The 19,742-nt window shown below is 39.4% G+C and overlaps 1 protein-coding gene across 7 annotated transcripts in view; it reads left to right on the top strand.

The window, feature by feature from the left end:
• Positions 1-19,742, top strand: part of MRTFB (myocardin related transcription factor B) — a 93,692-nt gene that overhangs the window by 52,483 nt on the left and 21,467 nt on the right. For all 7 annotated transcript variants that reach the window (XM_081887949.1, XM_081887953.1, XM_081887951.1 and 4 more), the window contains 4 exons: positions 13,248-13,313; positions 16,481-16,536; positions 17,749-17,824; positions 18,338-18,499. In XM_081887949.1, the coding sequence (XP_081744075.1) occupies positions 13,248-13,313; positions 16,481-16,536; positions 17,749-17,824; positions 18,338-18,499 (360 nt within the window). The remainder of the gene's footprint in view (positions 1-13,247; positions 13,314-16,480; positions 16,537-17,748; positions 17,825-18,337; positions 18,500-19,742) is intronic.

Genomic DNA, 19,742 nt, shown 5'->3' with positions numbered 1-19,742 from the left:
ATGTTTTGTGTTAACTGGTTCTACACAGGTAAAACCACAGCTCTTCCTGCAACTGTGACTGCTGGGATAAATGCAACAATGATCAAAACAGCTGCCCGTGGTCTTTATGCACAGCTTGGGCATCCTTCCCCGTGCTGGTGTAATGCCATGATTGCTCACATGCAGGGGGCTTTGTATAAACCAGATGTCAGGGTGTAGAAGTCAGCATTTGTTTTCATCTTTCAAATGCTATTCATGTCTATATCATTTTAAGGCATGCCCTTTAACGTTATCACATTTGTATCCCACTTTTCCTCCAAGGAGCTCAGGTGGTGTATATGTATATTTTGTCCTCACAGCAATCCTGCATGGTAGGTTAAACTGAGAGGTAGTGATTGACGCAGACTCACCCAGTGAGCGTCATGACCAAGCAATCTGTTGGTAAAGAACATGGTGGACCAATCTTTGACAGTCAGGTCAAGCAGGAATATCTTCATTTGATTAGTGCTTTAGCGTCTGTAGTGGCATTCTGTCTTCAGGGAACAAATTCAAAGTGTTGATTTTTGTCTCTGTGTGTAGAGCCCAAAAATATATAGGGGTTGGGCCCCATATACTTAAGCCAGACTAATCTCATACTACCACCATTCTCATAATATCCAGTCCCTTTCTACATATGGCGTTTCCATCCCTTTAAAATGTACCCTGAACTTCAACACCATTCAGAAGACCTTTCTGTTAGACCCAACTTTTAGCATGTGGGTTTATTTTGATTTACTTGGATATCTTATACATATTTGTTTGTTTATTTTAAAAATGTGTATATACCACTATATCAAAAGAACATATCAAAATGGTTCATAATGACAGTATTTATGCATTTAAAACCAAGGACAATCAACTAACTATTACAGAAAGATATTTTTCAACTTTGGCATTGTAGTTAACCTTGAGCCTTAAAAATCAGATGGGTTAGAAATCTAAATTAATCGTGTTACAGACTCCTCACAGTTGATTGTTTACAGTTTAGTGCAGCTTTTAGTATCAGTGCAACCAAAAAGATCCTGAGGGCTAGTACAGGGTTATTGAGAATGGTATGACAGGATGAAAACAACAACACCATACTGGAGGAAACAGAACGATAAGGTGTACATAGCAGCTAGCATGTTCTTATATATCCCTAATGTGTGTTTTCTAAACTTACTGTTCCTGCAGAGGAAGGATATCCATGCATGTTGTCCCCTCCCACTTGCTCCACTGGGCAGGAAAAAGTAAATGAAAAGAGGTCACTTAAGCTGTCAGAGCAACTTTCCCCCAGTTTGCATCCTGCCCAGCTCCACACCAGGTTGCTTTTGGGATGGCTCCAAGTCTGTCTTGGACCATGGGATCTTTCCCCTTGGCTGGCAGCCCATCACCTTCCAGCCTTAGGACCGCAGTTATTTTAATCATCATCATCAACAAAAAGGGAGATCAGGAAATTTTGGGTCAGATAGCAGAGGGGGTGGATAGGATGAGTTCTCCAGCCATCTCTGATGACTCCTCTGAGGACTCTGAGATGTCCCAGGTTGCCTGTGTTTCTTGAGGAGTGGTTTTACCCACTGCCTCCTTCAAGCAGGCAGAGACCACCCTTTCTCACAGAGAGACATTAATCACCTCCCTGGCCCAGCCAGCTGTCTCTTCCCTGAGGGACAAGAGTCCAGAGCGCAAGGCATCACCCTGACCAATCCGAGCCCCTTTGTCCACACAGTTAGTAAATTAGCTTTACTATCGGAAACTCATCCAACACCAAAGGACTAGACAGTGCTCTGGACTCCCCTTCCATCCTTTTATCTCCCCCCCCTCCTGCTTTTATCTTACAAACTGTAATTAGTGGCATACAGATAATAACTATCAATATTAATGTACCCCTCAAACTCTGCTGCCAGGATCTTTAACAAACCATTTAAAATTGTTTCCAGTAAAGGGGTTTAGTTGCACTTTTTAAAATCACGGTATTAAAAAAGGTCTGTGCTTTATACCAGTCATGATTCTGTTACTCATTTTTAGTGAGTTACCATACAGAAATTCTAAATTACTGGGCTTCTCCCCTCTCCCTCTTTCAAAATTGGAGTAGAATGATAACTCATTAAAATGGTGAGCTGGCATCTTCTATCACCCTTCATTTTGAAATCTTTCTTGATGGGGCAGAAAAGGATTTTACAAAGAGCATTCATTAGTGCACAAGCCCATGAAGATTTTGACAATAAAAAAAATGCAGAAAGTAGAATCCTCTTAGTATCAGATGTCTTAGGTTAATCCATAAAGATGTTAACCCTTTGGAGTGACTTACAGAGATGAAGCCTATGTTGGTCCAAGCACAATCATTTTGATTTATTTTATTTATCTATCCACTGTTTTCATAAATTTCAGTCTTTCTTTGGCAATTAACAACAACTTTTAAAAATCCATTGGCTCTTTGCTATTTCATGTTAATCTTAAAATGTTTACAGTAGTTCTGTGTGATTTTTGTTGAAAAATACAATATTTGTTACTAATTGTCACAATTTGCCCTGAAAGCCACTAGTGTGAAAAAGTAATACACCTTTGGGTGACAAGGATTATGGCTGCTATCCTAACACTAAGGATAGGATATCCTAAACACCTAAGGATACCCTAAACGCTAAGGAGCAAGCCACATTGATTAGACTGGGGCTTCTAGGCATAAGAATGCCCTGTAAATGTTTTCACTACAAGTCATAGGCACTTTACTGGAATTTTCTGTTTAATAAAAGCCGGGAAAATCTCTCTCTCCGTGTAAAACTAAAAGAATACCCTGGCATTCTGCCATTATTTGAGATTTAGTTTTACTGAATCCACATTTTATAGGTTGAGAGAAAAGCTAGGAAAAATACATCTGGGTTGATGTCAGTGTGACAATATATTCTTGAACAGCTTCAACCTATTAAGTTTATTTCATTTCATTATACACCAGAGTATCTTAGAATCATGGAGTTGGAAGGGACTTCAGTGGTCATCTAACCCAACCTCTTGCTAATGTAGAAAGTCGATTGCTAATTGAGTAGGATCCTAGATCATCACAGTAAATGTTCAATACAGGGTTATATCCTAGAAGAACAGCTAAGTCACCCTCAGCAATAATAGATCCCACATGGGAAGGATCACATCATATTGTGCATTTTACTGATTAGGAAGGTGGGATTTTGCCTTGAGTCAATCAAGGGATAAACTCAGGTGATCATAAAGGAACTGCCTACAAAGCCCAAGGGAGACCTGCTTCCCACTTTTAGCTCTTTTTTCCTTTACTGAGTTAATAGCATTTCAGTTAACAGTTATAACTGTTAACAGATATGTTATTTTGGAAGCATGCAAGATAAGTAATAGGGAATCAAAAACCACATATTTTATGACCTTTTGCAAGCTTGCATCATGAACAATTAAAAGATTATAATGTGCATTCTAATTTTTGAGATGTTGAATTTAATTAAATGAAGGCAAGTCTATCATCTTTTAACAAAATCAAATTATTTCTGGAATCAGTTTACAATAATAATAATAATAATATAATTACAATCTGTATATACAGGGTAAAATGTGGATTTATGTACTCTTGAAATACTTAGCGACCAAATTTCCAAAACCCAGTGAGTTGTTAGAAATGTTTCCATTTTCAACTGAATTTTTAGCTGTCTGTATAAAATAGGCATGATCTTCAATATTCAAATACTGTATTTTTCCGTGTCTATAAGACACCCCCATGTATTAAGACACCCCCAATTTTAGGGGCCTCCGATTTAAGAAAATGGGGGGAGATCTATCTGTGTATAAGATGCCCCCAAATTTTGGACATTATTTTTTAGGGAAAAAACTAGTCTTATACATGGAAAAAATACGGTACTTCATCTCTCTTTCTGCACTTTTAGACTCATTCTAATTGATGCAGCCACACAATAAATTATTTGGTCCAACATTAGGACAGCATCATATATTGCATTGTGAGCAATTGCCAAAGTGGAAAATTGCTCTATTTATTGTTTTTTAAAGGAGGGGAAATGGTTTTTGTAACAACTGTGATAAATTCAAAGGAACTCACCAGATTTCTGCACCGTTTCCATGGCAGCAAGAAGAACAGCTGTAGTGCCTTCTGTAAATGTCCAAAGTCAAATACTGGAAAACCTGTTTTTCTAAGCTCTTACTACTTTACTTCATTGCAGCTGGTTACCTTCTGTTGAAGAACGGAATATAGTGCTAGATGGAAGATTAAATTTTGACCAAGATTGCAAATTCATATCTCTTTAGTGTAGTCAAGTTTAAGCAGATGTACCTCCATCCTTACTATAAAAATGATATCCAAAGTAGCAGAATAAAATGATAAAACGACAAGATCTGGGATTGCCTGTTGTTCATACACATGCAGGCACACATGCAAATACCAAGAAACTCTCATATGTAACAGGAGGAGATTCACAAAAATTTCAACTTTATAATTAATAACAACTGCTAGGATCAGCATCCCTTAAGCAAATTCCCATTTCCAGACACACTATCTACTGAATATGACCAGTTTTGGGGCGGGGGGGAGAAAGAAACCCTTGCACTGCACACAAGTGGAAAAAAGAAGCCAAAATTTATCAGAGCACATATCTAGAAATGTTTGCCAAATTGAGTTTCATTTCTTGCAATTAGCCCTGCTGTGGTTTGCAGCTGGTTATTTAGTGAATGAATCGAATAGGTCTTCAACACACTTTTCTGTTGTTGGCAAAGAGTGTGACTTCCCAAACTACAGCACAATTAGTTTTACCAAGAGCGGTGTTTTAACTGTTCAAAGCACAGCTGTTTGTGGATGGATCCAAATTAGCTGGCTGTAACCCAGAATAAATGTATTTATCTATTTATGACATTTATGGTGTTCCTCTCAAGAAAGCCTCCCACCTGTCTGCTGCAACATGCATCCTGGTCTAATTAATGACTGTGTTGCTGTTTTGCTAGAAATTAATTTAATTGGCTTGTGGTGTTCTTATTGACTTGGTTTTATTGTGCGCTTCCCTGGGAATCCTTGAAGGCTGACAGGCAGTGCCTAAATAAATAAATAAAATGGGGGGTTGGTACATCTGCGAGGGATGGTACCAGGGACACAATGCAGCAGTGATGACAACACTATCTCCTGGGGGGTTTATGTGAGAATTGTGTGTCTGTTCATTTTGTTGTTTGTAAATCCATGCTGCATATTTTATTTATTTATTGGTTTATTCTTAAATATATATTTCAATGGTGCCTAGGACAGCAAACACAAACAGTAAAAGAAAACATCTAGAAACAATTCCAAAGCAAACGCAGGCTGGGAAAGACTTGAAAGACTTGATGAAAGAGGAAGGGCTTCACTAGCTGCCAAAAAACCCCCAATGAAGAGGTTGCCTGTATGATATTTGATGGGAGGGAATTGCAAAGAATAGGTGCCCGATTCCTATATTATGTGGAACAAACCTCCTGATAAGATGGTATCTGCAGGAGGCCTTTGCTCACAGAGTGCAAATTATTCATTTATTTATTAAAAGTTCTATACTTCCCTTTATCAATGCATCGCAGGGCGGTTTAAAATGTGTAACACAAAGAATGCACACCATAGTAACAAACGGAAACAATGCCTCTCACAGTTCAAAAGGGCACAGATTGTTTTTGCCTGGCACCTAAAGATATGTAACAAATGCGCTAGGCCATCCGCCCTGGGAAGAACATTCCACAAGTGGGGAGCAGCCACAAAAAAGGCCCCACCCTCCGGACCTCTCAATTGGGTTTATAAGGGGTGAGATGATATTTCAAGTATTCTGGTCCCATGCTTTATAGCACTTTAATGCACCAGAACCAGCAGCTTGAACATAGCCCTGTAGCTAATTGGCAACCAGTACAATTCTTTCTGTAATGCATTTTGCAGTTCCTGCAGCTTCTGGGCCTCAAAGGCAGCCATACATAGAGTGCATTGCAGACCCTCCAAGTGTCCCTGTTTTCCAGGGACTTCCCAGATTTAGAGAAGATGTCCTGGTTTCTGATTTGATCCTGGAATATCCCCCTTTTCCTTAGGATGAAATGTTTGAGGGTATGGAGTTACCCAACCCCCGAGCCATCTGAGGGCAATGCTGTATAGAATTTTTTTCAATGTTTAATGTATTATTATGTTTATATATATATATAGGAAGCTGCCCAGATTGGCTGGGGCAACCCATTAAGATGTGTGGGGTATAAACGGCAAAATTATCATTATGGAATGGGATGTCCCTATTTTCATCAGAGAAATGTTGGAGGGTATGGCATGACAGTAATTTAAGCTCTCTCAGCACCTCTTCTTTTGGTGTGGTGGCAACAGCTCAAGGCTAAATTGATTGCTAGTTATTGTTTGTGCGGATGGACAATAAAGTCACATTAAATTATAATTAAGATGCCTGCAGGGGAAAGCCTATCTATTTCTTTAAACAACAACAGCTCATCTTGCTTTAAAAGTAAAGAGAATACATGCTTTACACTTTGTGTCCTGCTTCCCCCCAATGTTCATACTTCTTTTGATATGTGTATATATGCCAGTGAATCCCACATTATAAATCACAGTGTTTATAATACTTGTACACTCAAAATGCAGCTGGACATTTTAGATGACACATTTAAAAACACAGACAGAAGTTGAACAGAACATGCTACAAAACTCATTGGAGCTGGAATTAAATAGTTCCTTATAATTGCTGAGGATCTTGGTGGACTATTTAGTTATTCTTTTCTGCCTGTTGTAGCTATTATAATGCACTGTGCTATATGCTAGGGTTGCCATATTTCAAAAAGTGAAAATCCAGACAGAGTTGTTGAGCTTCTTTTTGCAAAATCTCAACACAAAAAAAGAAGATGAGGAACATATATTTTAAAGGAAGTTTTCCCAGACATTCAAGCAATTTCCGCTCAGATGATATTTACGAGGTCCAAATCTGGAAAATTTCAGACATATTGCAGCCCTTCTATATGTTATGGTTTTCAATTGTATTTTATTGCTTTTATTTCTTACGTTGCATTTATTGTACAGTATTAGAATTTGAATCACATCTAAATAAAGCTTGTTTTGGGAAGCCTTGGTACAGATAACACTATAAGGATAGAAAATACCATTTTTCTTTGATTGCCACAAGTATGAATCCTTGCATCAGGTGGCATCATCAGATCACTCTCTAGTCCATATGGCTTATTATGTATGATAAAATAATAAACTCTTAGTAGCAAGGTTTTAACTTTGGTCACCTCGGATCTTTGGGATGTCCTTCCTAGCAAGATCAGAAACTATTGATGGCAACTTTGCAGAGGTGTCACATAGAGTAATGTGTAAGTGAATGAGACATTTGTGAAATCCCCATTGCAACGTGAACCAAATAGTAGTTTGGTCTTGGGCAAGATACCATTTTTCTGCCAATCAATACATTTATGTGAGTTGTGGCAGTCTTGTGGAATAAAAACATAAGAGCACAAAGAGCTACTACTGTGTAGTGCTGTAAACGTCTACTCGGAAGTAAGTCTTATTTTCATGGGACTTACTCCCAGGTAAGTGTGTGTGGATCTGCAGCAAGTTAAACAAGGGATTTGCACTAGCTCTTTATAATTTTTTTTAACAGCTGATCTCCATGACATACCACATACTGTTTCCCAGAGTGCTCAACTATTTAAAAACAGAGTGCCATGGGGTTGGCTGGGGGTGCTGTTTGAGAAGAACAAGTTGAGAAATTGTGGGATCATGGTATAATTCACATTGTAAAGGTACAGGTAAAGGGACTACTGACTGTTAAGTCCAGTTGCAGATGACTCTGGGGTTGTGGTGCTCATCTTGCTTTACTGGCCGAGGGAGCTGGCGTACAGCTTCCGGGTCATGTGGCCAGCATGACTAAGCTGCTTCTGGCGAACCAGAGCAGCACATGGAAACACTGTTTACCTTCCCGCTGGAGCGGTACCTATTTATCTACTTGCACTTTGACGTGCTTTCGAACTGCTAGGTTGGCAAGAGCTGGGACAGAGCAACGGTGAGGATTCGAACCGCCGACCTTTTGATCGGCAAGCCCTAAGCTCTGTGGTTTAGACCACAGTGCCACCCGCATCCCATCAATTCATATTGTAGCATAGGTAAAACTCAGATAAGAAACAAACAAAATATGGCAGATATCCATGCAAACGTAAAAGCGCCAACTATAGGCCTAAAACCTAGTAATTCACCTTGTATTCTTGATTAATTTATTACAAATATTTATATCCCAGTTTTCTGGTTCAAAAGTGAACCACTGAGGTGACTAACACAAGCAGACGTTTAATACCACACAAAAGAGAGAGAGATTAAAAAGCTAGCTGATGAGCAGCGCACAAGCACATATTCCATAATCCTGGTGGACATTTTATTAGATTTTAATAGAACCTTGTGACAAGCCTTCTGGAATAATGACAGTGCTTGTATTTTAAAAGTATGAGATTATAACAACATCAGAGCTCTTTGAGCAATTTGAAATAATTAAAAAGGCAAACATTTTGCTCTCTAATTTATTATGGAAAAGGTTGCTTGACTGTGTGTACACACACACACACACACAAATATACTTGGCAACATTTCAGTTTGACTCGCTTTATTTGGGGAATGGCTCTTATTATATTGTTTGGGGTATAGTTCCCACTCTGGAGCCTTTACATTGGAACCTTGGCTTGCACTGCATTTCTGGCAATGGCAAATGCATTGTTAATCCCCAGAACTAATAGCATTTCTGCTCGTCTCATGTCGCTTTTGGCAGCAGGCTTTTTAAAGTGCTAGTCTTTCTGATAGACTCAAGGCATCAGATGTGTTTATACTACCCTGAGCCCATGCTGCATTATAAAATGAGCACCAGCATCTTCTGGCATGTCCATTGCACTAAGCAGGTATACTTCACAACAGGACACTAGATAAAAATGTTTGGCACTGCAACACAGTTGAATTGCTCGATGTGCTGTTAACTGAAAAAAATTATTTTTGAAACGTTATTCTAGAAGATGAGCTACAGTTTAGTATTAATTTGTTTTCATTGGTAAGTTTCATCTGTTGCTCTCCACATGGAGGAACAAGTCTTCAAAAGTTAAGAGACAGGCTTAGCTGAAGTATTTGTTGTTTTAAACATGCTATAAAAGCAAATGTTACTAAAGGTGTATATAAAAGGTTTTTAAAGTGATCTGGGGATTCCTTGCCCTTCATGTCCAGTAACTACCTTGACCCTACTTAGAGATTTTAGCCTGTAAGTGTAGAGATAACCAAAAAGACTTTCCTGTGTAATCCATTTCTTCTCTCTCTCTCTCTCTCTCTCTCTCTCTCTCTCTCTCTCTCTCTCTCTCTCTTCTCACAGTGACTTAATGTTCATACCAGTGAAAGAACTGAACACTCTAATTTAGAATGTTCTGAGATGGTATCTGAAGTATTCTTCACAAACTGATCAAAGGCTAATTTTACTCTTCTGTCCAGACCTCACAGATTCCCTGCAGTTATGACTGAAAAGAAAGGCTGCACATTTACACTTCAGTGTTACAGCTGCATGGAGTGGTCAACCTGCATCTTATTAGGCCAATGTTTGCTGCAGATAAGAAAAGATTATACCCATGACTTAAGTCAGAAAATAAATAAATAAATAAATAAATAAATAAATAAATAAATAAATTTGACCATACTTGTGTATAACTGAATGTGGCAGCAAACTTTTACCCTCAGATACTGGTTGTTGTTGTTTAGTCGTTTAGTTGTGTCCAACTCTTTGTGACCCCACAGACCAGAGCACGCCAGGCTCTGTGATCTCATCTAATAGCCTTGCTATATATACTGAAAAGATGGAAGGGGTGAGAGAATAGATAGTGACCCATATTTTGTTGGTGCAGATGTTGTTGGTACACAAGGCAAAAGTCATGAACCAGAAATAATTAACTCTCTATGTGCTCTTTCCAGTCATGGAGAATTAGAGTTGCTTTTTTCTAAATTCTCTATTCTGAGTGTGCTGCGCAATTTATAATCCTAGTGCTCTAGATTTATTAGGATCAGAATTACAAATAGGGGCATGCAAACAAGTTCCTTTATTTTGGTTAGTAGAGACAGTGTTGAGGCAGTGTGCGGTGCATTACATGGAACATTGCACTGCAGAATATGGCCTAGTTGCACACCACTCTAAGCCAAAATTGAATCACAGGTTATTGAACAAATGGTGTGTAAACCACAAGTCAGTGTATCAGTTGATTGCATCGTGGCTTGTTTGTTTGTGGGGTGGGGGTAAGTTGTTGGGTCAGGTTAGCCATATTGATTTGTATGCTGTTGAGGGGGGAATAGGTAATTGTCCTGTTGTGGTGTGTGGTTGATGAAGGGGAGCCATAAGGAGGAGAGGACTTAACCACAATCCAGAGTTGGAGCAACATGCTAAGCCAAACCTTGATTTAGCTGCTGTGCTGGATTTAGCTAGAAAGATTTGGGAGGAGCAAAACAGCTGCAGTCTCTCCCTGGTAGCTTACACATTTGACTAACCCATAGTTTGACTTAGCATTGTGTGTGAATGTGGCACTTTTTGGAGGAGAGGGGTCCTTTCTAGGATAATAGAATGGCATTGTTTTCTAGGTTTGTTATACACACACTTATTTTTGGTGCCTGCTAAAACATTTTTGCTTAGACAAGCCTACACAGTTATCTAGAATGGTGATATATTGTTTAGTTTATTGCCTATTTTTTGAATGTTTTAAATAGTTCTTTCAATTATTTTTAAACAATAATTTTATTTTTTTATTCTATTTGTAAACCTCTTTAAGGATTTATTAAGGATTTTTTTAAAAAAAATAATCAAGCAATATATAAATTTGATGAAATAAATATGGAACCAACAAAATTCCCGTTTAGACTTATTTATATATTGATATCATACTGAAAATCATGTTTTTTGGGGAAAAACACTTTGCACATTGAAAGTGTTTGTCATTCAAAAACAGTGTCCTAAAATTACAGTATTGAGTTTCTTTTGACCATCTGGCAACTACTTTTGCTTTGTTTCCATTTTAAAAAGAGTAGAATGGAAACTTCACATCCTATACATTCATAAGCTATCAAGAAAAAACAGGAGAATGCAATGTAGTTTATTATATATATTTCCTATCTTAAATCCCTTTTCAAAAGGACTTTATTTGAAGAGAGGATGTATAGATGCTTAAATTGTTTGCTTAGATTCCCTTTTCTTATCTCATCAAGTCTTAAGGAGAAGTATTAAGGTGTAATCTTTTTGTTTTGACTACTAACTTTAAAAAACACACACCAAGATCTACGGAACCAATTTATTTTTGGCTTGCGATTCTTGGACTAGGAACTAAGACCTATTGATATCCTTGCAGTCTAAAAGTTTGTAACTGCCTCCCACAATGTGGTATCTGGCAGATGTTTTGGTCTACAGGTCCCATCAGCCACAGGCAGTGTGGACATTGGTCTAGGTCAGGGGTAGGCAACCTAAGGCCCGGGAGCCGGGTGCAGCCCAATCGCCCTCTCAATCCGGCCTGCAGACGGTCCAGGAATCAGCGTGTTTTTACATGAGTAGAATGTGTCCTTTTAATTAAAATGCATCTCTGGGTTATTTGTGGAGCCTGCCTGGTGTTTTTACATGAGTAGAATATGTGCTTTTATTTAAAATGCTTCTCTGGGTTATTTGTGGGGCATAGGAATTCGTTCATTCCCCCCCCCCCCAAAAAAAATATAGTCTGGCCCACCACATGGTCTGAGGGATGGTGGACCGGCCCACAGCTGAAAAAGGTTTCTGACCCCTGGCCTAGGTCCTAGGATGATGGGGTGTTGTAGTCCAACAACATCTGGAAGGCACCTTGTTGGGGAAGGCTGATTTACAGGATCAGGTCCACTATGGCTAAGTTACTGATTTAAACCAGCGTGTAAATGTGTTGGTAGTGTCATTTGATTGCTGAGTGGAAATTTAAAAAGCAAGCAAGGTTGCTGTGGCGCTGAAGGTGTAACCTAATTTTCAAAACAGAGAAACAGTCTTTTTCTTAAAACTGTGTGAGAGAAACCTATTGGCCTTTTGCCACACACACGGCATTTTATATGTGACATACACACAACTGTGGAGTTGTGATAACTGAGGAAGCCTGTAATGAGTTATGCCAACTCAGAAATATAAGAATTGAATAAGTAGGTGGAGAGTCAGTCATTCAGTTTGGACCAAAAGCAGATGTAAAAATACCCCCATTAAAAATGGATAACCAGAAACCTTACAATAGATCTTTAACCTCTGCATGATTCCCTGAGCACACAACAGAACATTTCAAACTTCCAGTGATAATTCTTTAATAACAAATATATAGTGGGTTGGATTGAATAATACCTTTTCTTGAGCCAGTGCATATGCATGGTAGAATGTGAAAATACTTTTTTTTTTGCCTACCCAGTCAGCCTTCCCTGCTTATGGGCATTCATGCAGGAGCATAGCATTTGAGTAGGGCCACTGTGTGTAAAAACCAGTCTGCACAATCCTGCACATGGATGATTCCTGGATTTGATCTGGGGTAGGACTATGCTTTGGGATTATTCACAAAGGACTTAATGCTAGTAGGTTCTAATTAAATGTTACTGTATGGATGACTGAGGACACTGGAAAAGAGTTGGATAGGGAGTGAGATGATTGTGGTGGACTGGGGTAAGGTCTGATCCCAGCCCAATTTGTATTAAGTGTTAAAATCACTCCTTACACTTCATTTTAGTAATCCTTTCAACAGTCCTGACAGACTAGTGTTATAATCCCTGTATTGTAGATGCGGGGCTAAAAGAATAGTGCCGTCCCTTAAATCATTTAGTACATTGGGTGAGATTTGATCTGGGGACTTCCCTGTACTAACAGCACCAGCTCCTAGGGAATTGATTGTAGATATGGACATTTACAAAGAGAAATCTTCTGCAGATAATTTGCCTAGTGTCTTGGCAATATTCCACTACCATCAAAACACAATGCAATATAATAATGCATGAGTTCAAGTTAAAATGCCTGTGCCACTCCACTGTGGAAAGGAGCATATTCTGTCTGTGTTGATGCACCTAAATCCTATGGAAAACAAGGGGTCATAATGAAACATTAAGCTGTAGGGCTTAAGTCCGATTAATTTAGTGAGAATTATGTATTCCTCTAACTTTCTCTGGATTGCACCCATTGTACTTAGCTACTCGTAAAACTGCGTTCCTGATTGTCAAATAATTATTCCCTTTTTTCTGTTGCCAGTACTTCAGCTAAGGCTACAGCAAAGGCGGACAAGAGAACAGCTGGTGGATCAGGGAATCATGCCACGTAAGACTAATTTTATTTTTTGCAGCTTGTGCAGCACTGAATTCTCAGACTTCTTGCTGAAGACAAAAGGAAATAACCAATAACATTTATGCCCCCCAGAAAACAAAGGGATAATCAAAATTATGTGCTTTCACTGTCTTTTTCTTTCTCAGACACACACACACAAAATATTTCACCTTTGTGGAATTTGTCTACCATTTTTAAGTTTAGAAAAAAACTGGGAAAAATACAGATTTTTGTTTAAAACCAATACTATACTTCATTGAAGTATTATGGATTAATTAGAAATTCAATGAATAATAAAATGATTTATTGTCACGTGTCTCTGTAGTAGCTAATATTAGGATGTCTGTATGTCAATTTAGAATTACTGCTTCAGAAGCAACTAAAAAACCTTTATTGCTTGGAGATATAGACTGTTTCTAAAACATGATTCAGTTGGTCAGAACCCAAAGATATCTTCCACATGAGAAAGCTGCGTAACACATGTGGAAGTTACGATGGAAAACCTAATCATGTGGAGCTGGGTGGGTTTTTGGTGTGAGAGGCTAAAACGAGGGGCTGGTTTTGTAAGGTTGCTGAGTGGCGGTTTGGGAAGAGGTGGCCCAAGGCAAGAGTCTGGGTTGCACTTTTTAGTAGACTGCTTGGGTCTGTTTCCACTGCACTTTCAATAAACCTTAAAGATATAAGCCTCTTAGGGTGTGTAGGAAATGGGCTTTTTGTGTGCATTTTTAGAAACATCATATGCACTTTGTTTGCTGCTAATTGTTTTATTTTAGCTTTGCTATCTTGTGACAAATTTTGAGAGTGCTTGCTTTCCATGGAGTTTGTTCCTATTTATGTCTTCTTCTAAACTTTTCCTTCATTTGTGTGTTTGTGAATTGGATAGCTTATGTGTTTGGGTGGAGGAAGAGGTGGGTGAGGCGGGGGGAAAGAGATGCCCCAATCCGGATATTCAGTGGCAAAGTGGGATGCAGCACAGGTGGATAAAGAGAAGATAATAGCAAGCAGTTAATTGTGGTCTGTGACCTTTTCTGTTCTACCAACCTGTCCTCCAGGCTGGTAGTGCTGTTGCTGTATGCCAGGTTGGTCATTGCCATTCCTTATTTACAATTTAATTTGGGGTGAAGGAGCTGGCTTGGCATGCAGTACCATGATGTGAGTGTCTGTGGTAGGTGAGACAGATTTCACTCAGTTTGTTCCCACGGTACTTGGTACAATATCAGCGTAGGCTGGGTGGATGACACTTTGAGTGCAAGTGACATAAGTCTTATAACCAAGACAACTGATGATAAAGGCATGTAATCTAGCCCACCATGTGGTGTTGGTGATATCAGCAAAGAAAGCTTACTTCTGCCCCCATTGCATCCTCCAGTTTTCTGTGATGAATGAGTTAAGATCTTGCCCTGTGGAAATGGCTTGGAACCCTCAGAAGCCTGCTATGAAAAGTTTGCAAGGCATTTTAGAGCAAAGTTATTTGATGCCATTGATAATACAGCTCTGGAGGAGGGGGACCTCAAGCCTGGATGTTTGGTATCAGTTTCAGATATCAGGGCCTGATGATGCAAAACAAGATGCTTGAGGATACTTGAAGATGTCTATCACATGCAGGTTTAACCCTTGTCCAACTGGGGTGTTGAATGAGCAAGCCCAGAGGGTATTTAATTCTTCATTGCAGGAGTAGGTAATGCCTTCTGCATTTGAGGTGGCAGTAGTGCACCCTCTCCTCAAGAGATCTCCCTGGATTCTAGAGGTTTGCATCAAGTGCATCAAGCAATGCAATTCTGGGCTGCATCAATAAGAGTATAGCATCTAGATCAAGGGAAGTAATAGTGCCACTGTATTCTGCTCTGGTCAGACCTCACCTGGAGTACTGTGTCCAGTTCTGGGCACCACAGTTCAAGAAGGATACTGACAAACTGGAACGTGTCCAGAGGAGGGCAACCAAAATGGTCAAAGGCCTGGAAACGATGTGCCTTATGAGGAACGGCTAAGGGAGCTGGGCATGTTTAGCCTGGAGAAGAGGAGGTTAAGGGGGGATATGATAGCCATGTTCAAATATATAAAAGGATGTCACATAGAGGAGGGAGAAAGGTTGTTTTCTGCTGCTCCAGAGAAGCGGACACGGAGCAATGGATCCAAACTACAAGAAAGAGGATTCCACCTAAACATTAGGAAGAACTTCCTGACAGTAAGAGCTGTTCGACAGTGGAATTTGCTGCCAAGGAGTGTGATGGAGTCTTCTTCTTTGGAGGTCTTTAAGCAGAGGCTTGACAACCATATGTCAGGAGTGCTCTGATGGTGTTTCCTGCTTGGCAGGGGGTTGGACTCGATGGCCCTTGTGGCCTCTTCCAACTCTATGATTCTATGATTCTATGATTCTAAGTACCACCCAGTTACAAAGATTCCCCTTTCAACAAGATGCTTGAGAAGGTGGTGCCTGCTCAACTTCATATGCATGTGGAGGAAGCAGGCCAAATTATGCTGTTTGTGAACTCCTGAGTACAACCAATCCCTGGCAAAAGTGAAGTTGCCAGTCAGCGAGTCCCTTTTGGCAGGGATGGGGAAAGAGTAATGCAAGGGAAAGGGGAGAATAATGAGAGTGCATGAACATTATTTTTGTTGATGTAAGGCAGACACCTGAACCAACCTATTATTCTCCATACACATATATTTGGTTTCTGTTTGCCGTTTCTACACAATTGTCACCTCATGCTCTAATACAGTGTTTCCCAACCTTGGGCCTCCAGCTGTTTTTGAACTACAATTCCCATCATCCCTGACCACTGGTCTTGCTAGCTAGGGATGATGGGAGTTGTAGGCCAAAAACATCTGGAGGCCCAAGGTTGGGAAACACTGCTCTAATACTTAATGGTATATAGAGGAAAATTAATCCAAGCACCTCATTTTTCTGCTCATGGTCCTTTAGAACCCAGTCAATATTAATGATGTTCATTGAACTTATTGGTTGATGTAGGTTTTCTTATTACTAACGAAAGGCCCTTCATTATGACAGTTGGGGGAGGGCAACAAAGAGGAGGCCATATACTGTGGATAGAGTACATTCAATGTTAGTTAGTAGAAACAAATATCAAGGAGTATAAAGTATCTGTCTTTACCAGTATGTTCTGATAGTTTCATGTCAGTCTTTTACTTCTCCATTGTAGCTTTGAAGAGCCCAGCTGCATTCCATGAGCAGATAAAGAGCTTGGAAAGAGCCAGGGTAAGGAATCAAGTTTAAACGTGTTGCTTCATTCTTCACATATATTTGCATTTGGAAAGGGTGAGATATGCAAGATATGTGAAACAAGATGAAACAAAACTAGATTATAATCTCTGGAACTAAATTTTGGGGTCATTTTTAATGAAATTTAAAATCCTACAGTAACTAATACAAACAAGCCAAAAACAGGCAACAGTATGATTACTTATAATATCCTTCAGCCCTTTCCCCAGTCACCCTCATCTTCCACTGAATATAGATTTACAGTAGATAATCCCAGCCAAGATTCATTTTCTGCCCAAACAAACCACAATGATGTAAAGCCAAGGGTTGTTCTTGGCTTACAAATTGTGGTTTGTCTGGTAGAAGCAAACCCAGAGCACTTATTTGCATGTCACTCTAAGCCAAGGCTCATGATTTGTTACTCCTGGCCCAACAAAATGAGCATTAGTACGCTGCTCATTCACAGTAAGCCGTGGTTTATGGTTTACCATGATAGGTGCCAGTGTGTTTCATTGTAATGCAATATAGGACTCAATCTTAGAACAGCTTAAACTCAGTGCTGCTTAATAACATTCAGGGGGAAATGCTGACTTGTATTTCCTGTGGTAAGTTTTTTGCGTATTCACGTTTAATCTGCTCAATAGAAGTGGCCTTAAAAATGGGCAAGCTGCACTATTGGGAAGTCATTATTGTATTTAAAAAAATCAAACAGTTCAAAAACACCATAAAGTCTGGTGGTTGTAACTGCTGACTTGCTAGGAATCCTAAATTAGATTTATACCACATTTTGTTCACTAGCGTCACTATGTAGAGGAATAGGTTTGAAAAACGTCATCTACAAAGAGTAAATTTGTATGAGTTGGATCTTGGATTGTAAAATGTGAAGGGGAGAAGTCTGCATTTTATCCCTTATTGTGTGAGTTGCCAAGAACCTGATGTTCTGCAGTATTCTCTAAATGATTTAATAATAAACATAAAACATAATCTTCCGATGTAAGGCACCATCTTGCAAAACATTCTCAGATGGTTACTTTTTTTCTGTGACCAAAGAATTTCAATAATTTCCTTCAATGACAGCCGTTCAGGACTGCAATAAAGACATGTACTCTTTGAAAGCCATTTCCCAAAAATGTTTTCTTAAAGTGAACTGTTTTGGGTGAATTGCCAGTAAATGTGGTATATTTAATGTTCATGCATTTTTTCCTTCAGACTGAAAATTTTCTGAAGCACAAGATACGCAGTAGACCTGATAGATCAGAGTTGGTCAGAATGCACATTCTTGAAGGTGAGGACCCTGATGTCATATTTTCTGGCTGAACATTTTAAAACACTCAATTTGGCTTCAGAACTTGAATATATTCCAAACCTTTAGACAAAGCCAATGAATCTCCCTTGAAAAACTAATTATAAATATGTGTTGATAAAATCTAATTTACTTGATTTATATATTTAGCATTCTTTGATTTAAGGTGAAGTGGATATTAGGGACATTAACTGTGAAGTGGTGTTTCTAGACCTCTTAATAAAGAATATTTATCTGCTTGTTTCAGAAATATATACTTTGATTTCTGCTTCAAACACAAATGTAGCTGCAAAGATTGTACAGTGCCAGAAATGCATAGCTTGTGGTGAACTGTGATAGCCATTTAAAATGGTCAGCAAATGCTCTCTAGAAATGCATGAATAATGTGATCTAGATGTTGAAAATATCATTGTAAAATTAAAATCAAAACCAATGTTCATAAAAAGGAGTTGGAAATTGTCTAGTTCTTTTTAAAATGTGTCCCCTTTCTTCCAGAGACCTTTGCGGAACCCTCTCTACAGGCAACTCAGATGAAACTGAAAAGAGCACGATTGGCAGATGATCTGAATGAAAAGATTGCTCAGAGGCCTGGTCCTATGGAACTTGTAGAAAAAAACATCCTTCCTGTAGACTCCAGTGTCAAAGAAGCAATTATAGGCAAGTAGGGAAGCTGTGACATCATAATCATCATCATTTATTATTTATACCCCGCCCACCTGGCTGGATTTCCCCAGCCACTCTGGGCAGCTCCCAACCAAATATTAAAAACACAGTACAGCATTAAACATTAAAAACTTCCCTAAACAGGCTGCCTTCAGATGTCTTTTAAAAGTAAGATAGTTGCTTTTTTCCTCGACATCTGATGGGAGGATGTTCCACAGGGCAGGCGCCACTACCGAGAAGGCCCTCTGTCTGGTTTCCTGTAACCTCACTTCTTGCAGTGAGGGAACCGCCAGAAGGCCCTCGGCGGTGGACATGGGTCTATTGATGCAGAAAAGAATGAGAGGTGAAAACCTGAGCCTTAAAGGACCTTCCAAGTTATGAGGTTTTGAAAATATACATTTAAAAAGGTGCATTTGTCTTTTGTTTTAGAAGAGCCAGATGGTTTCCCTCAAAATGCATTTTTAATCATAATTATTTATTTTAAATAATAATAATCAATTAAAAATAAAAATGTGTGCCCCACCCCCATTCCATTCCATTCTAACTATCCAACCTCTCAAAATTTTAACACCTCTTGCGATGGTTTGACCCTTTCCATTTTAACAGTACAAATTCTACAAATACCTCCCTCAAAATCATTTCTCCTGCATATTTCCCGTCTTAAAGGTAAGGTAAAGGTACCCCTGCCCGTACGGGCCAGTCTTGCCAGACTCTGGGGTTGTGCGCCCATCTCACTCAAGAGGCCAGGGGCCAGCGCTGTCCGAAGACGCTTCCGGGTCACGTGGCCAGCGTGACATCGCTGCTCTGGCGAGCCAGAGTTGCACACGGAAACGCCGTTTACCTTCCCGCTAGAAAGCGGTCCCTATTTATCTACTTGCACCCGGGGGTGCTTTTGAACTGCTAGGTTGGCAGGCGCTGGGACCGAGCAACGGGAGCGCACCCCGCCGCGGGGATTCGAACCGCGACCTTTCGATCGGCAAGCCCTAGGTGCTGAGGCTTTTACCCACAGCGCGTCTTAGCACATGTTAATTTATCATTAATAGCTATGGCTATCATAATTTATTTCTGTGAGTATAAATACCTGTGTTATGACTCACATATTTATTTATATGTTTGTTCTGCTGGTGGTGTGGTTGTCATCAACGGAAATGCAATGCATCTTATTTTTTTTTGCAAAGGCGACGATTAATTGATAAAGATTTGTCTTCCAGTGTCATCTGCTTCCTTTGTGGGGGAT

The sequence above is a fragment of the Podarcis melisellensis genome, assembly GCF_964234715.1.
Source record: "Podarcis melisellensis genome assembly, chromosome: 14".
Classification (NCBI taxonomy): domain Eukaryota; kingdom Metazoa; phylum Chordata; class Lepidosauria; order Squamata; family Lacertidae; genus Podarcis; species Podarcis melisellensis.
This window is presented reverse-complemented; position numbering and strand designations above follow the sequence as displayed.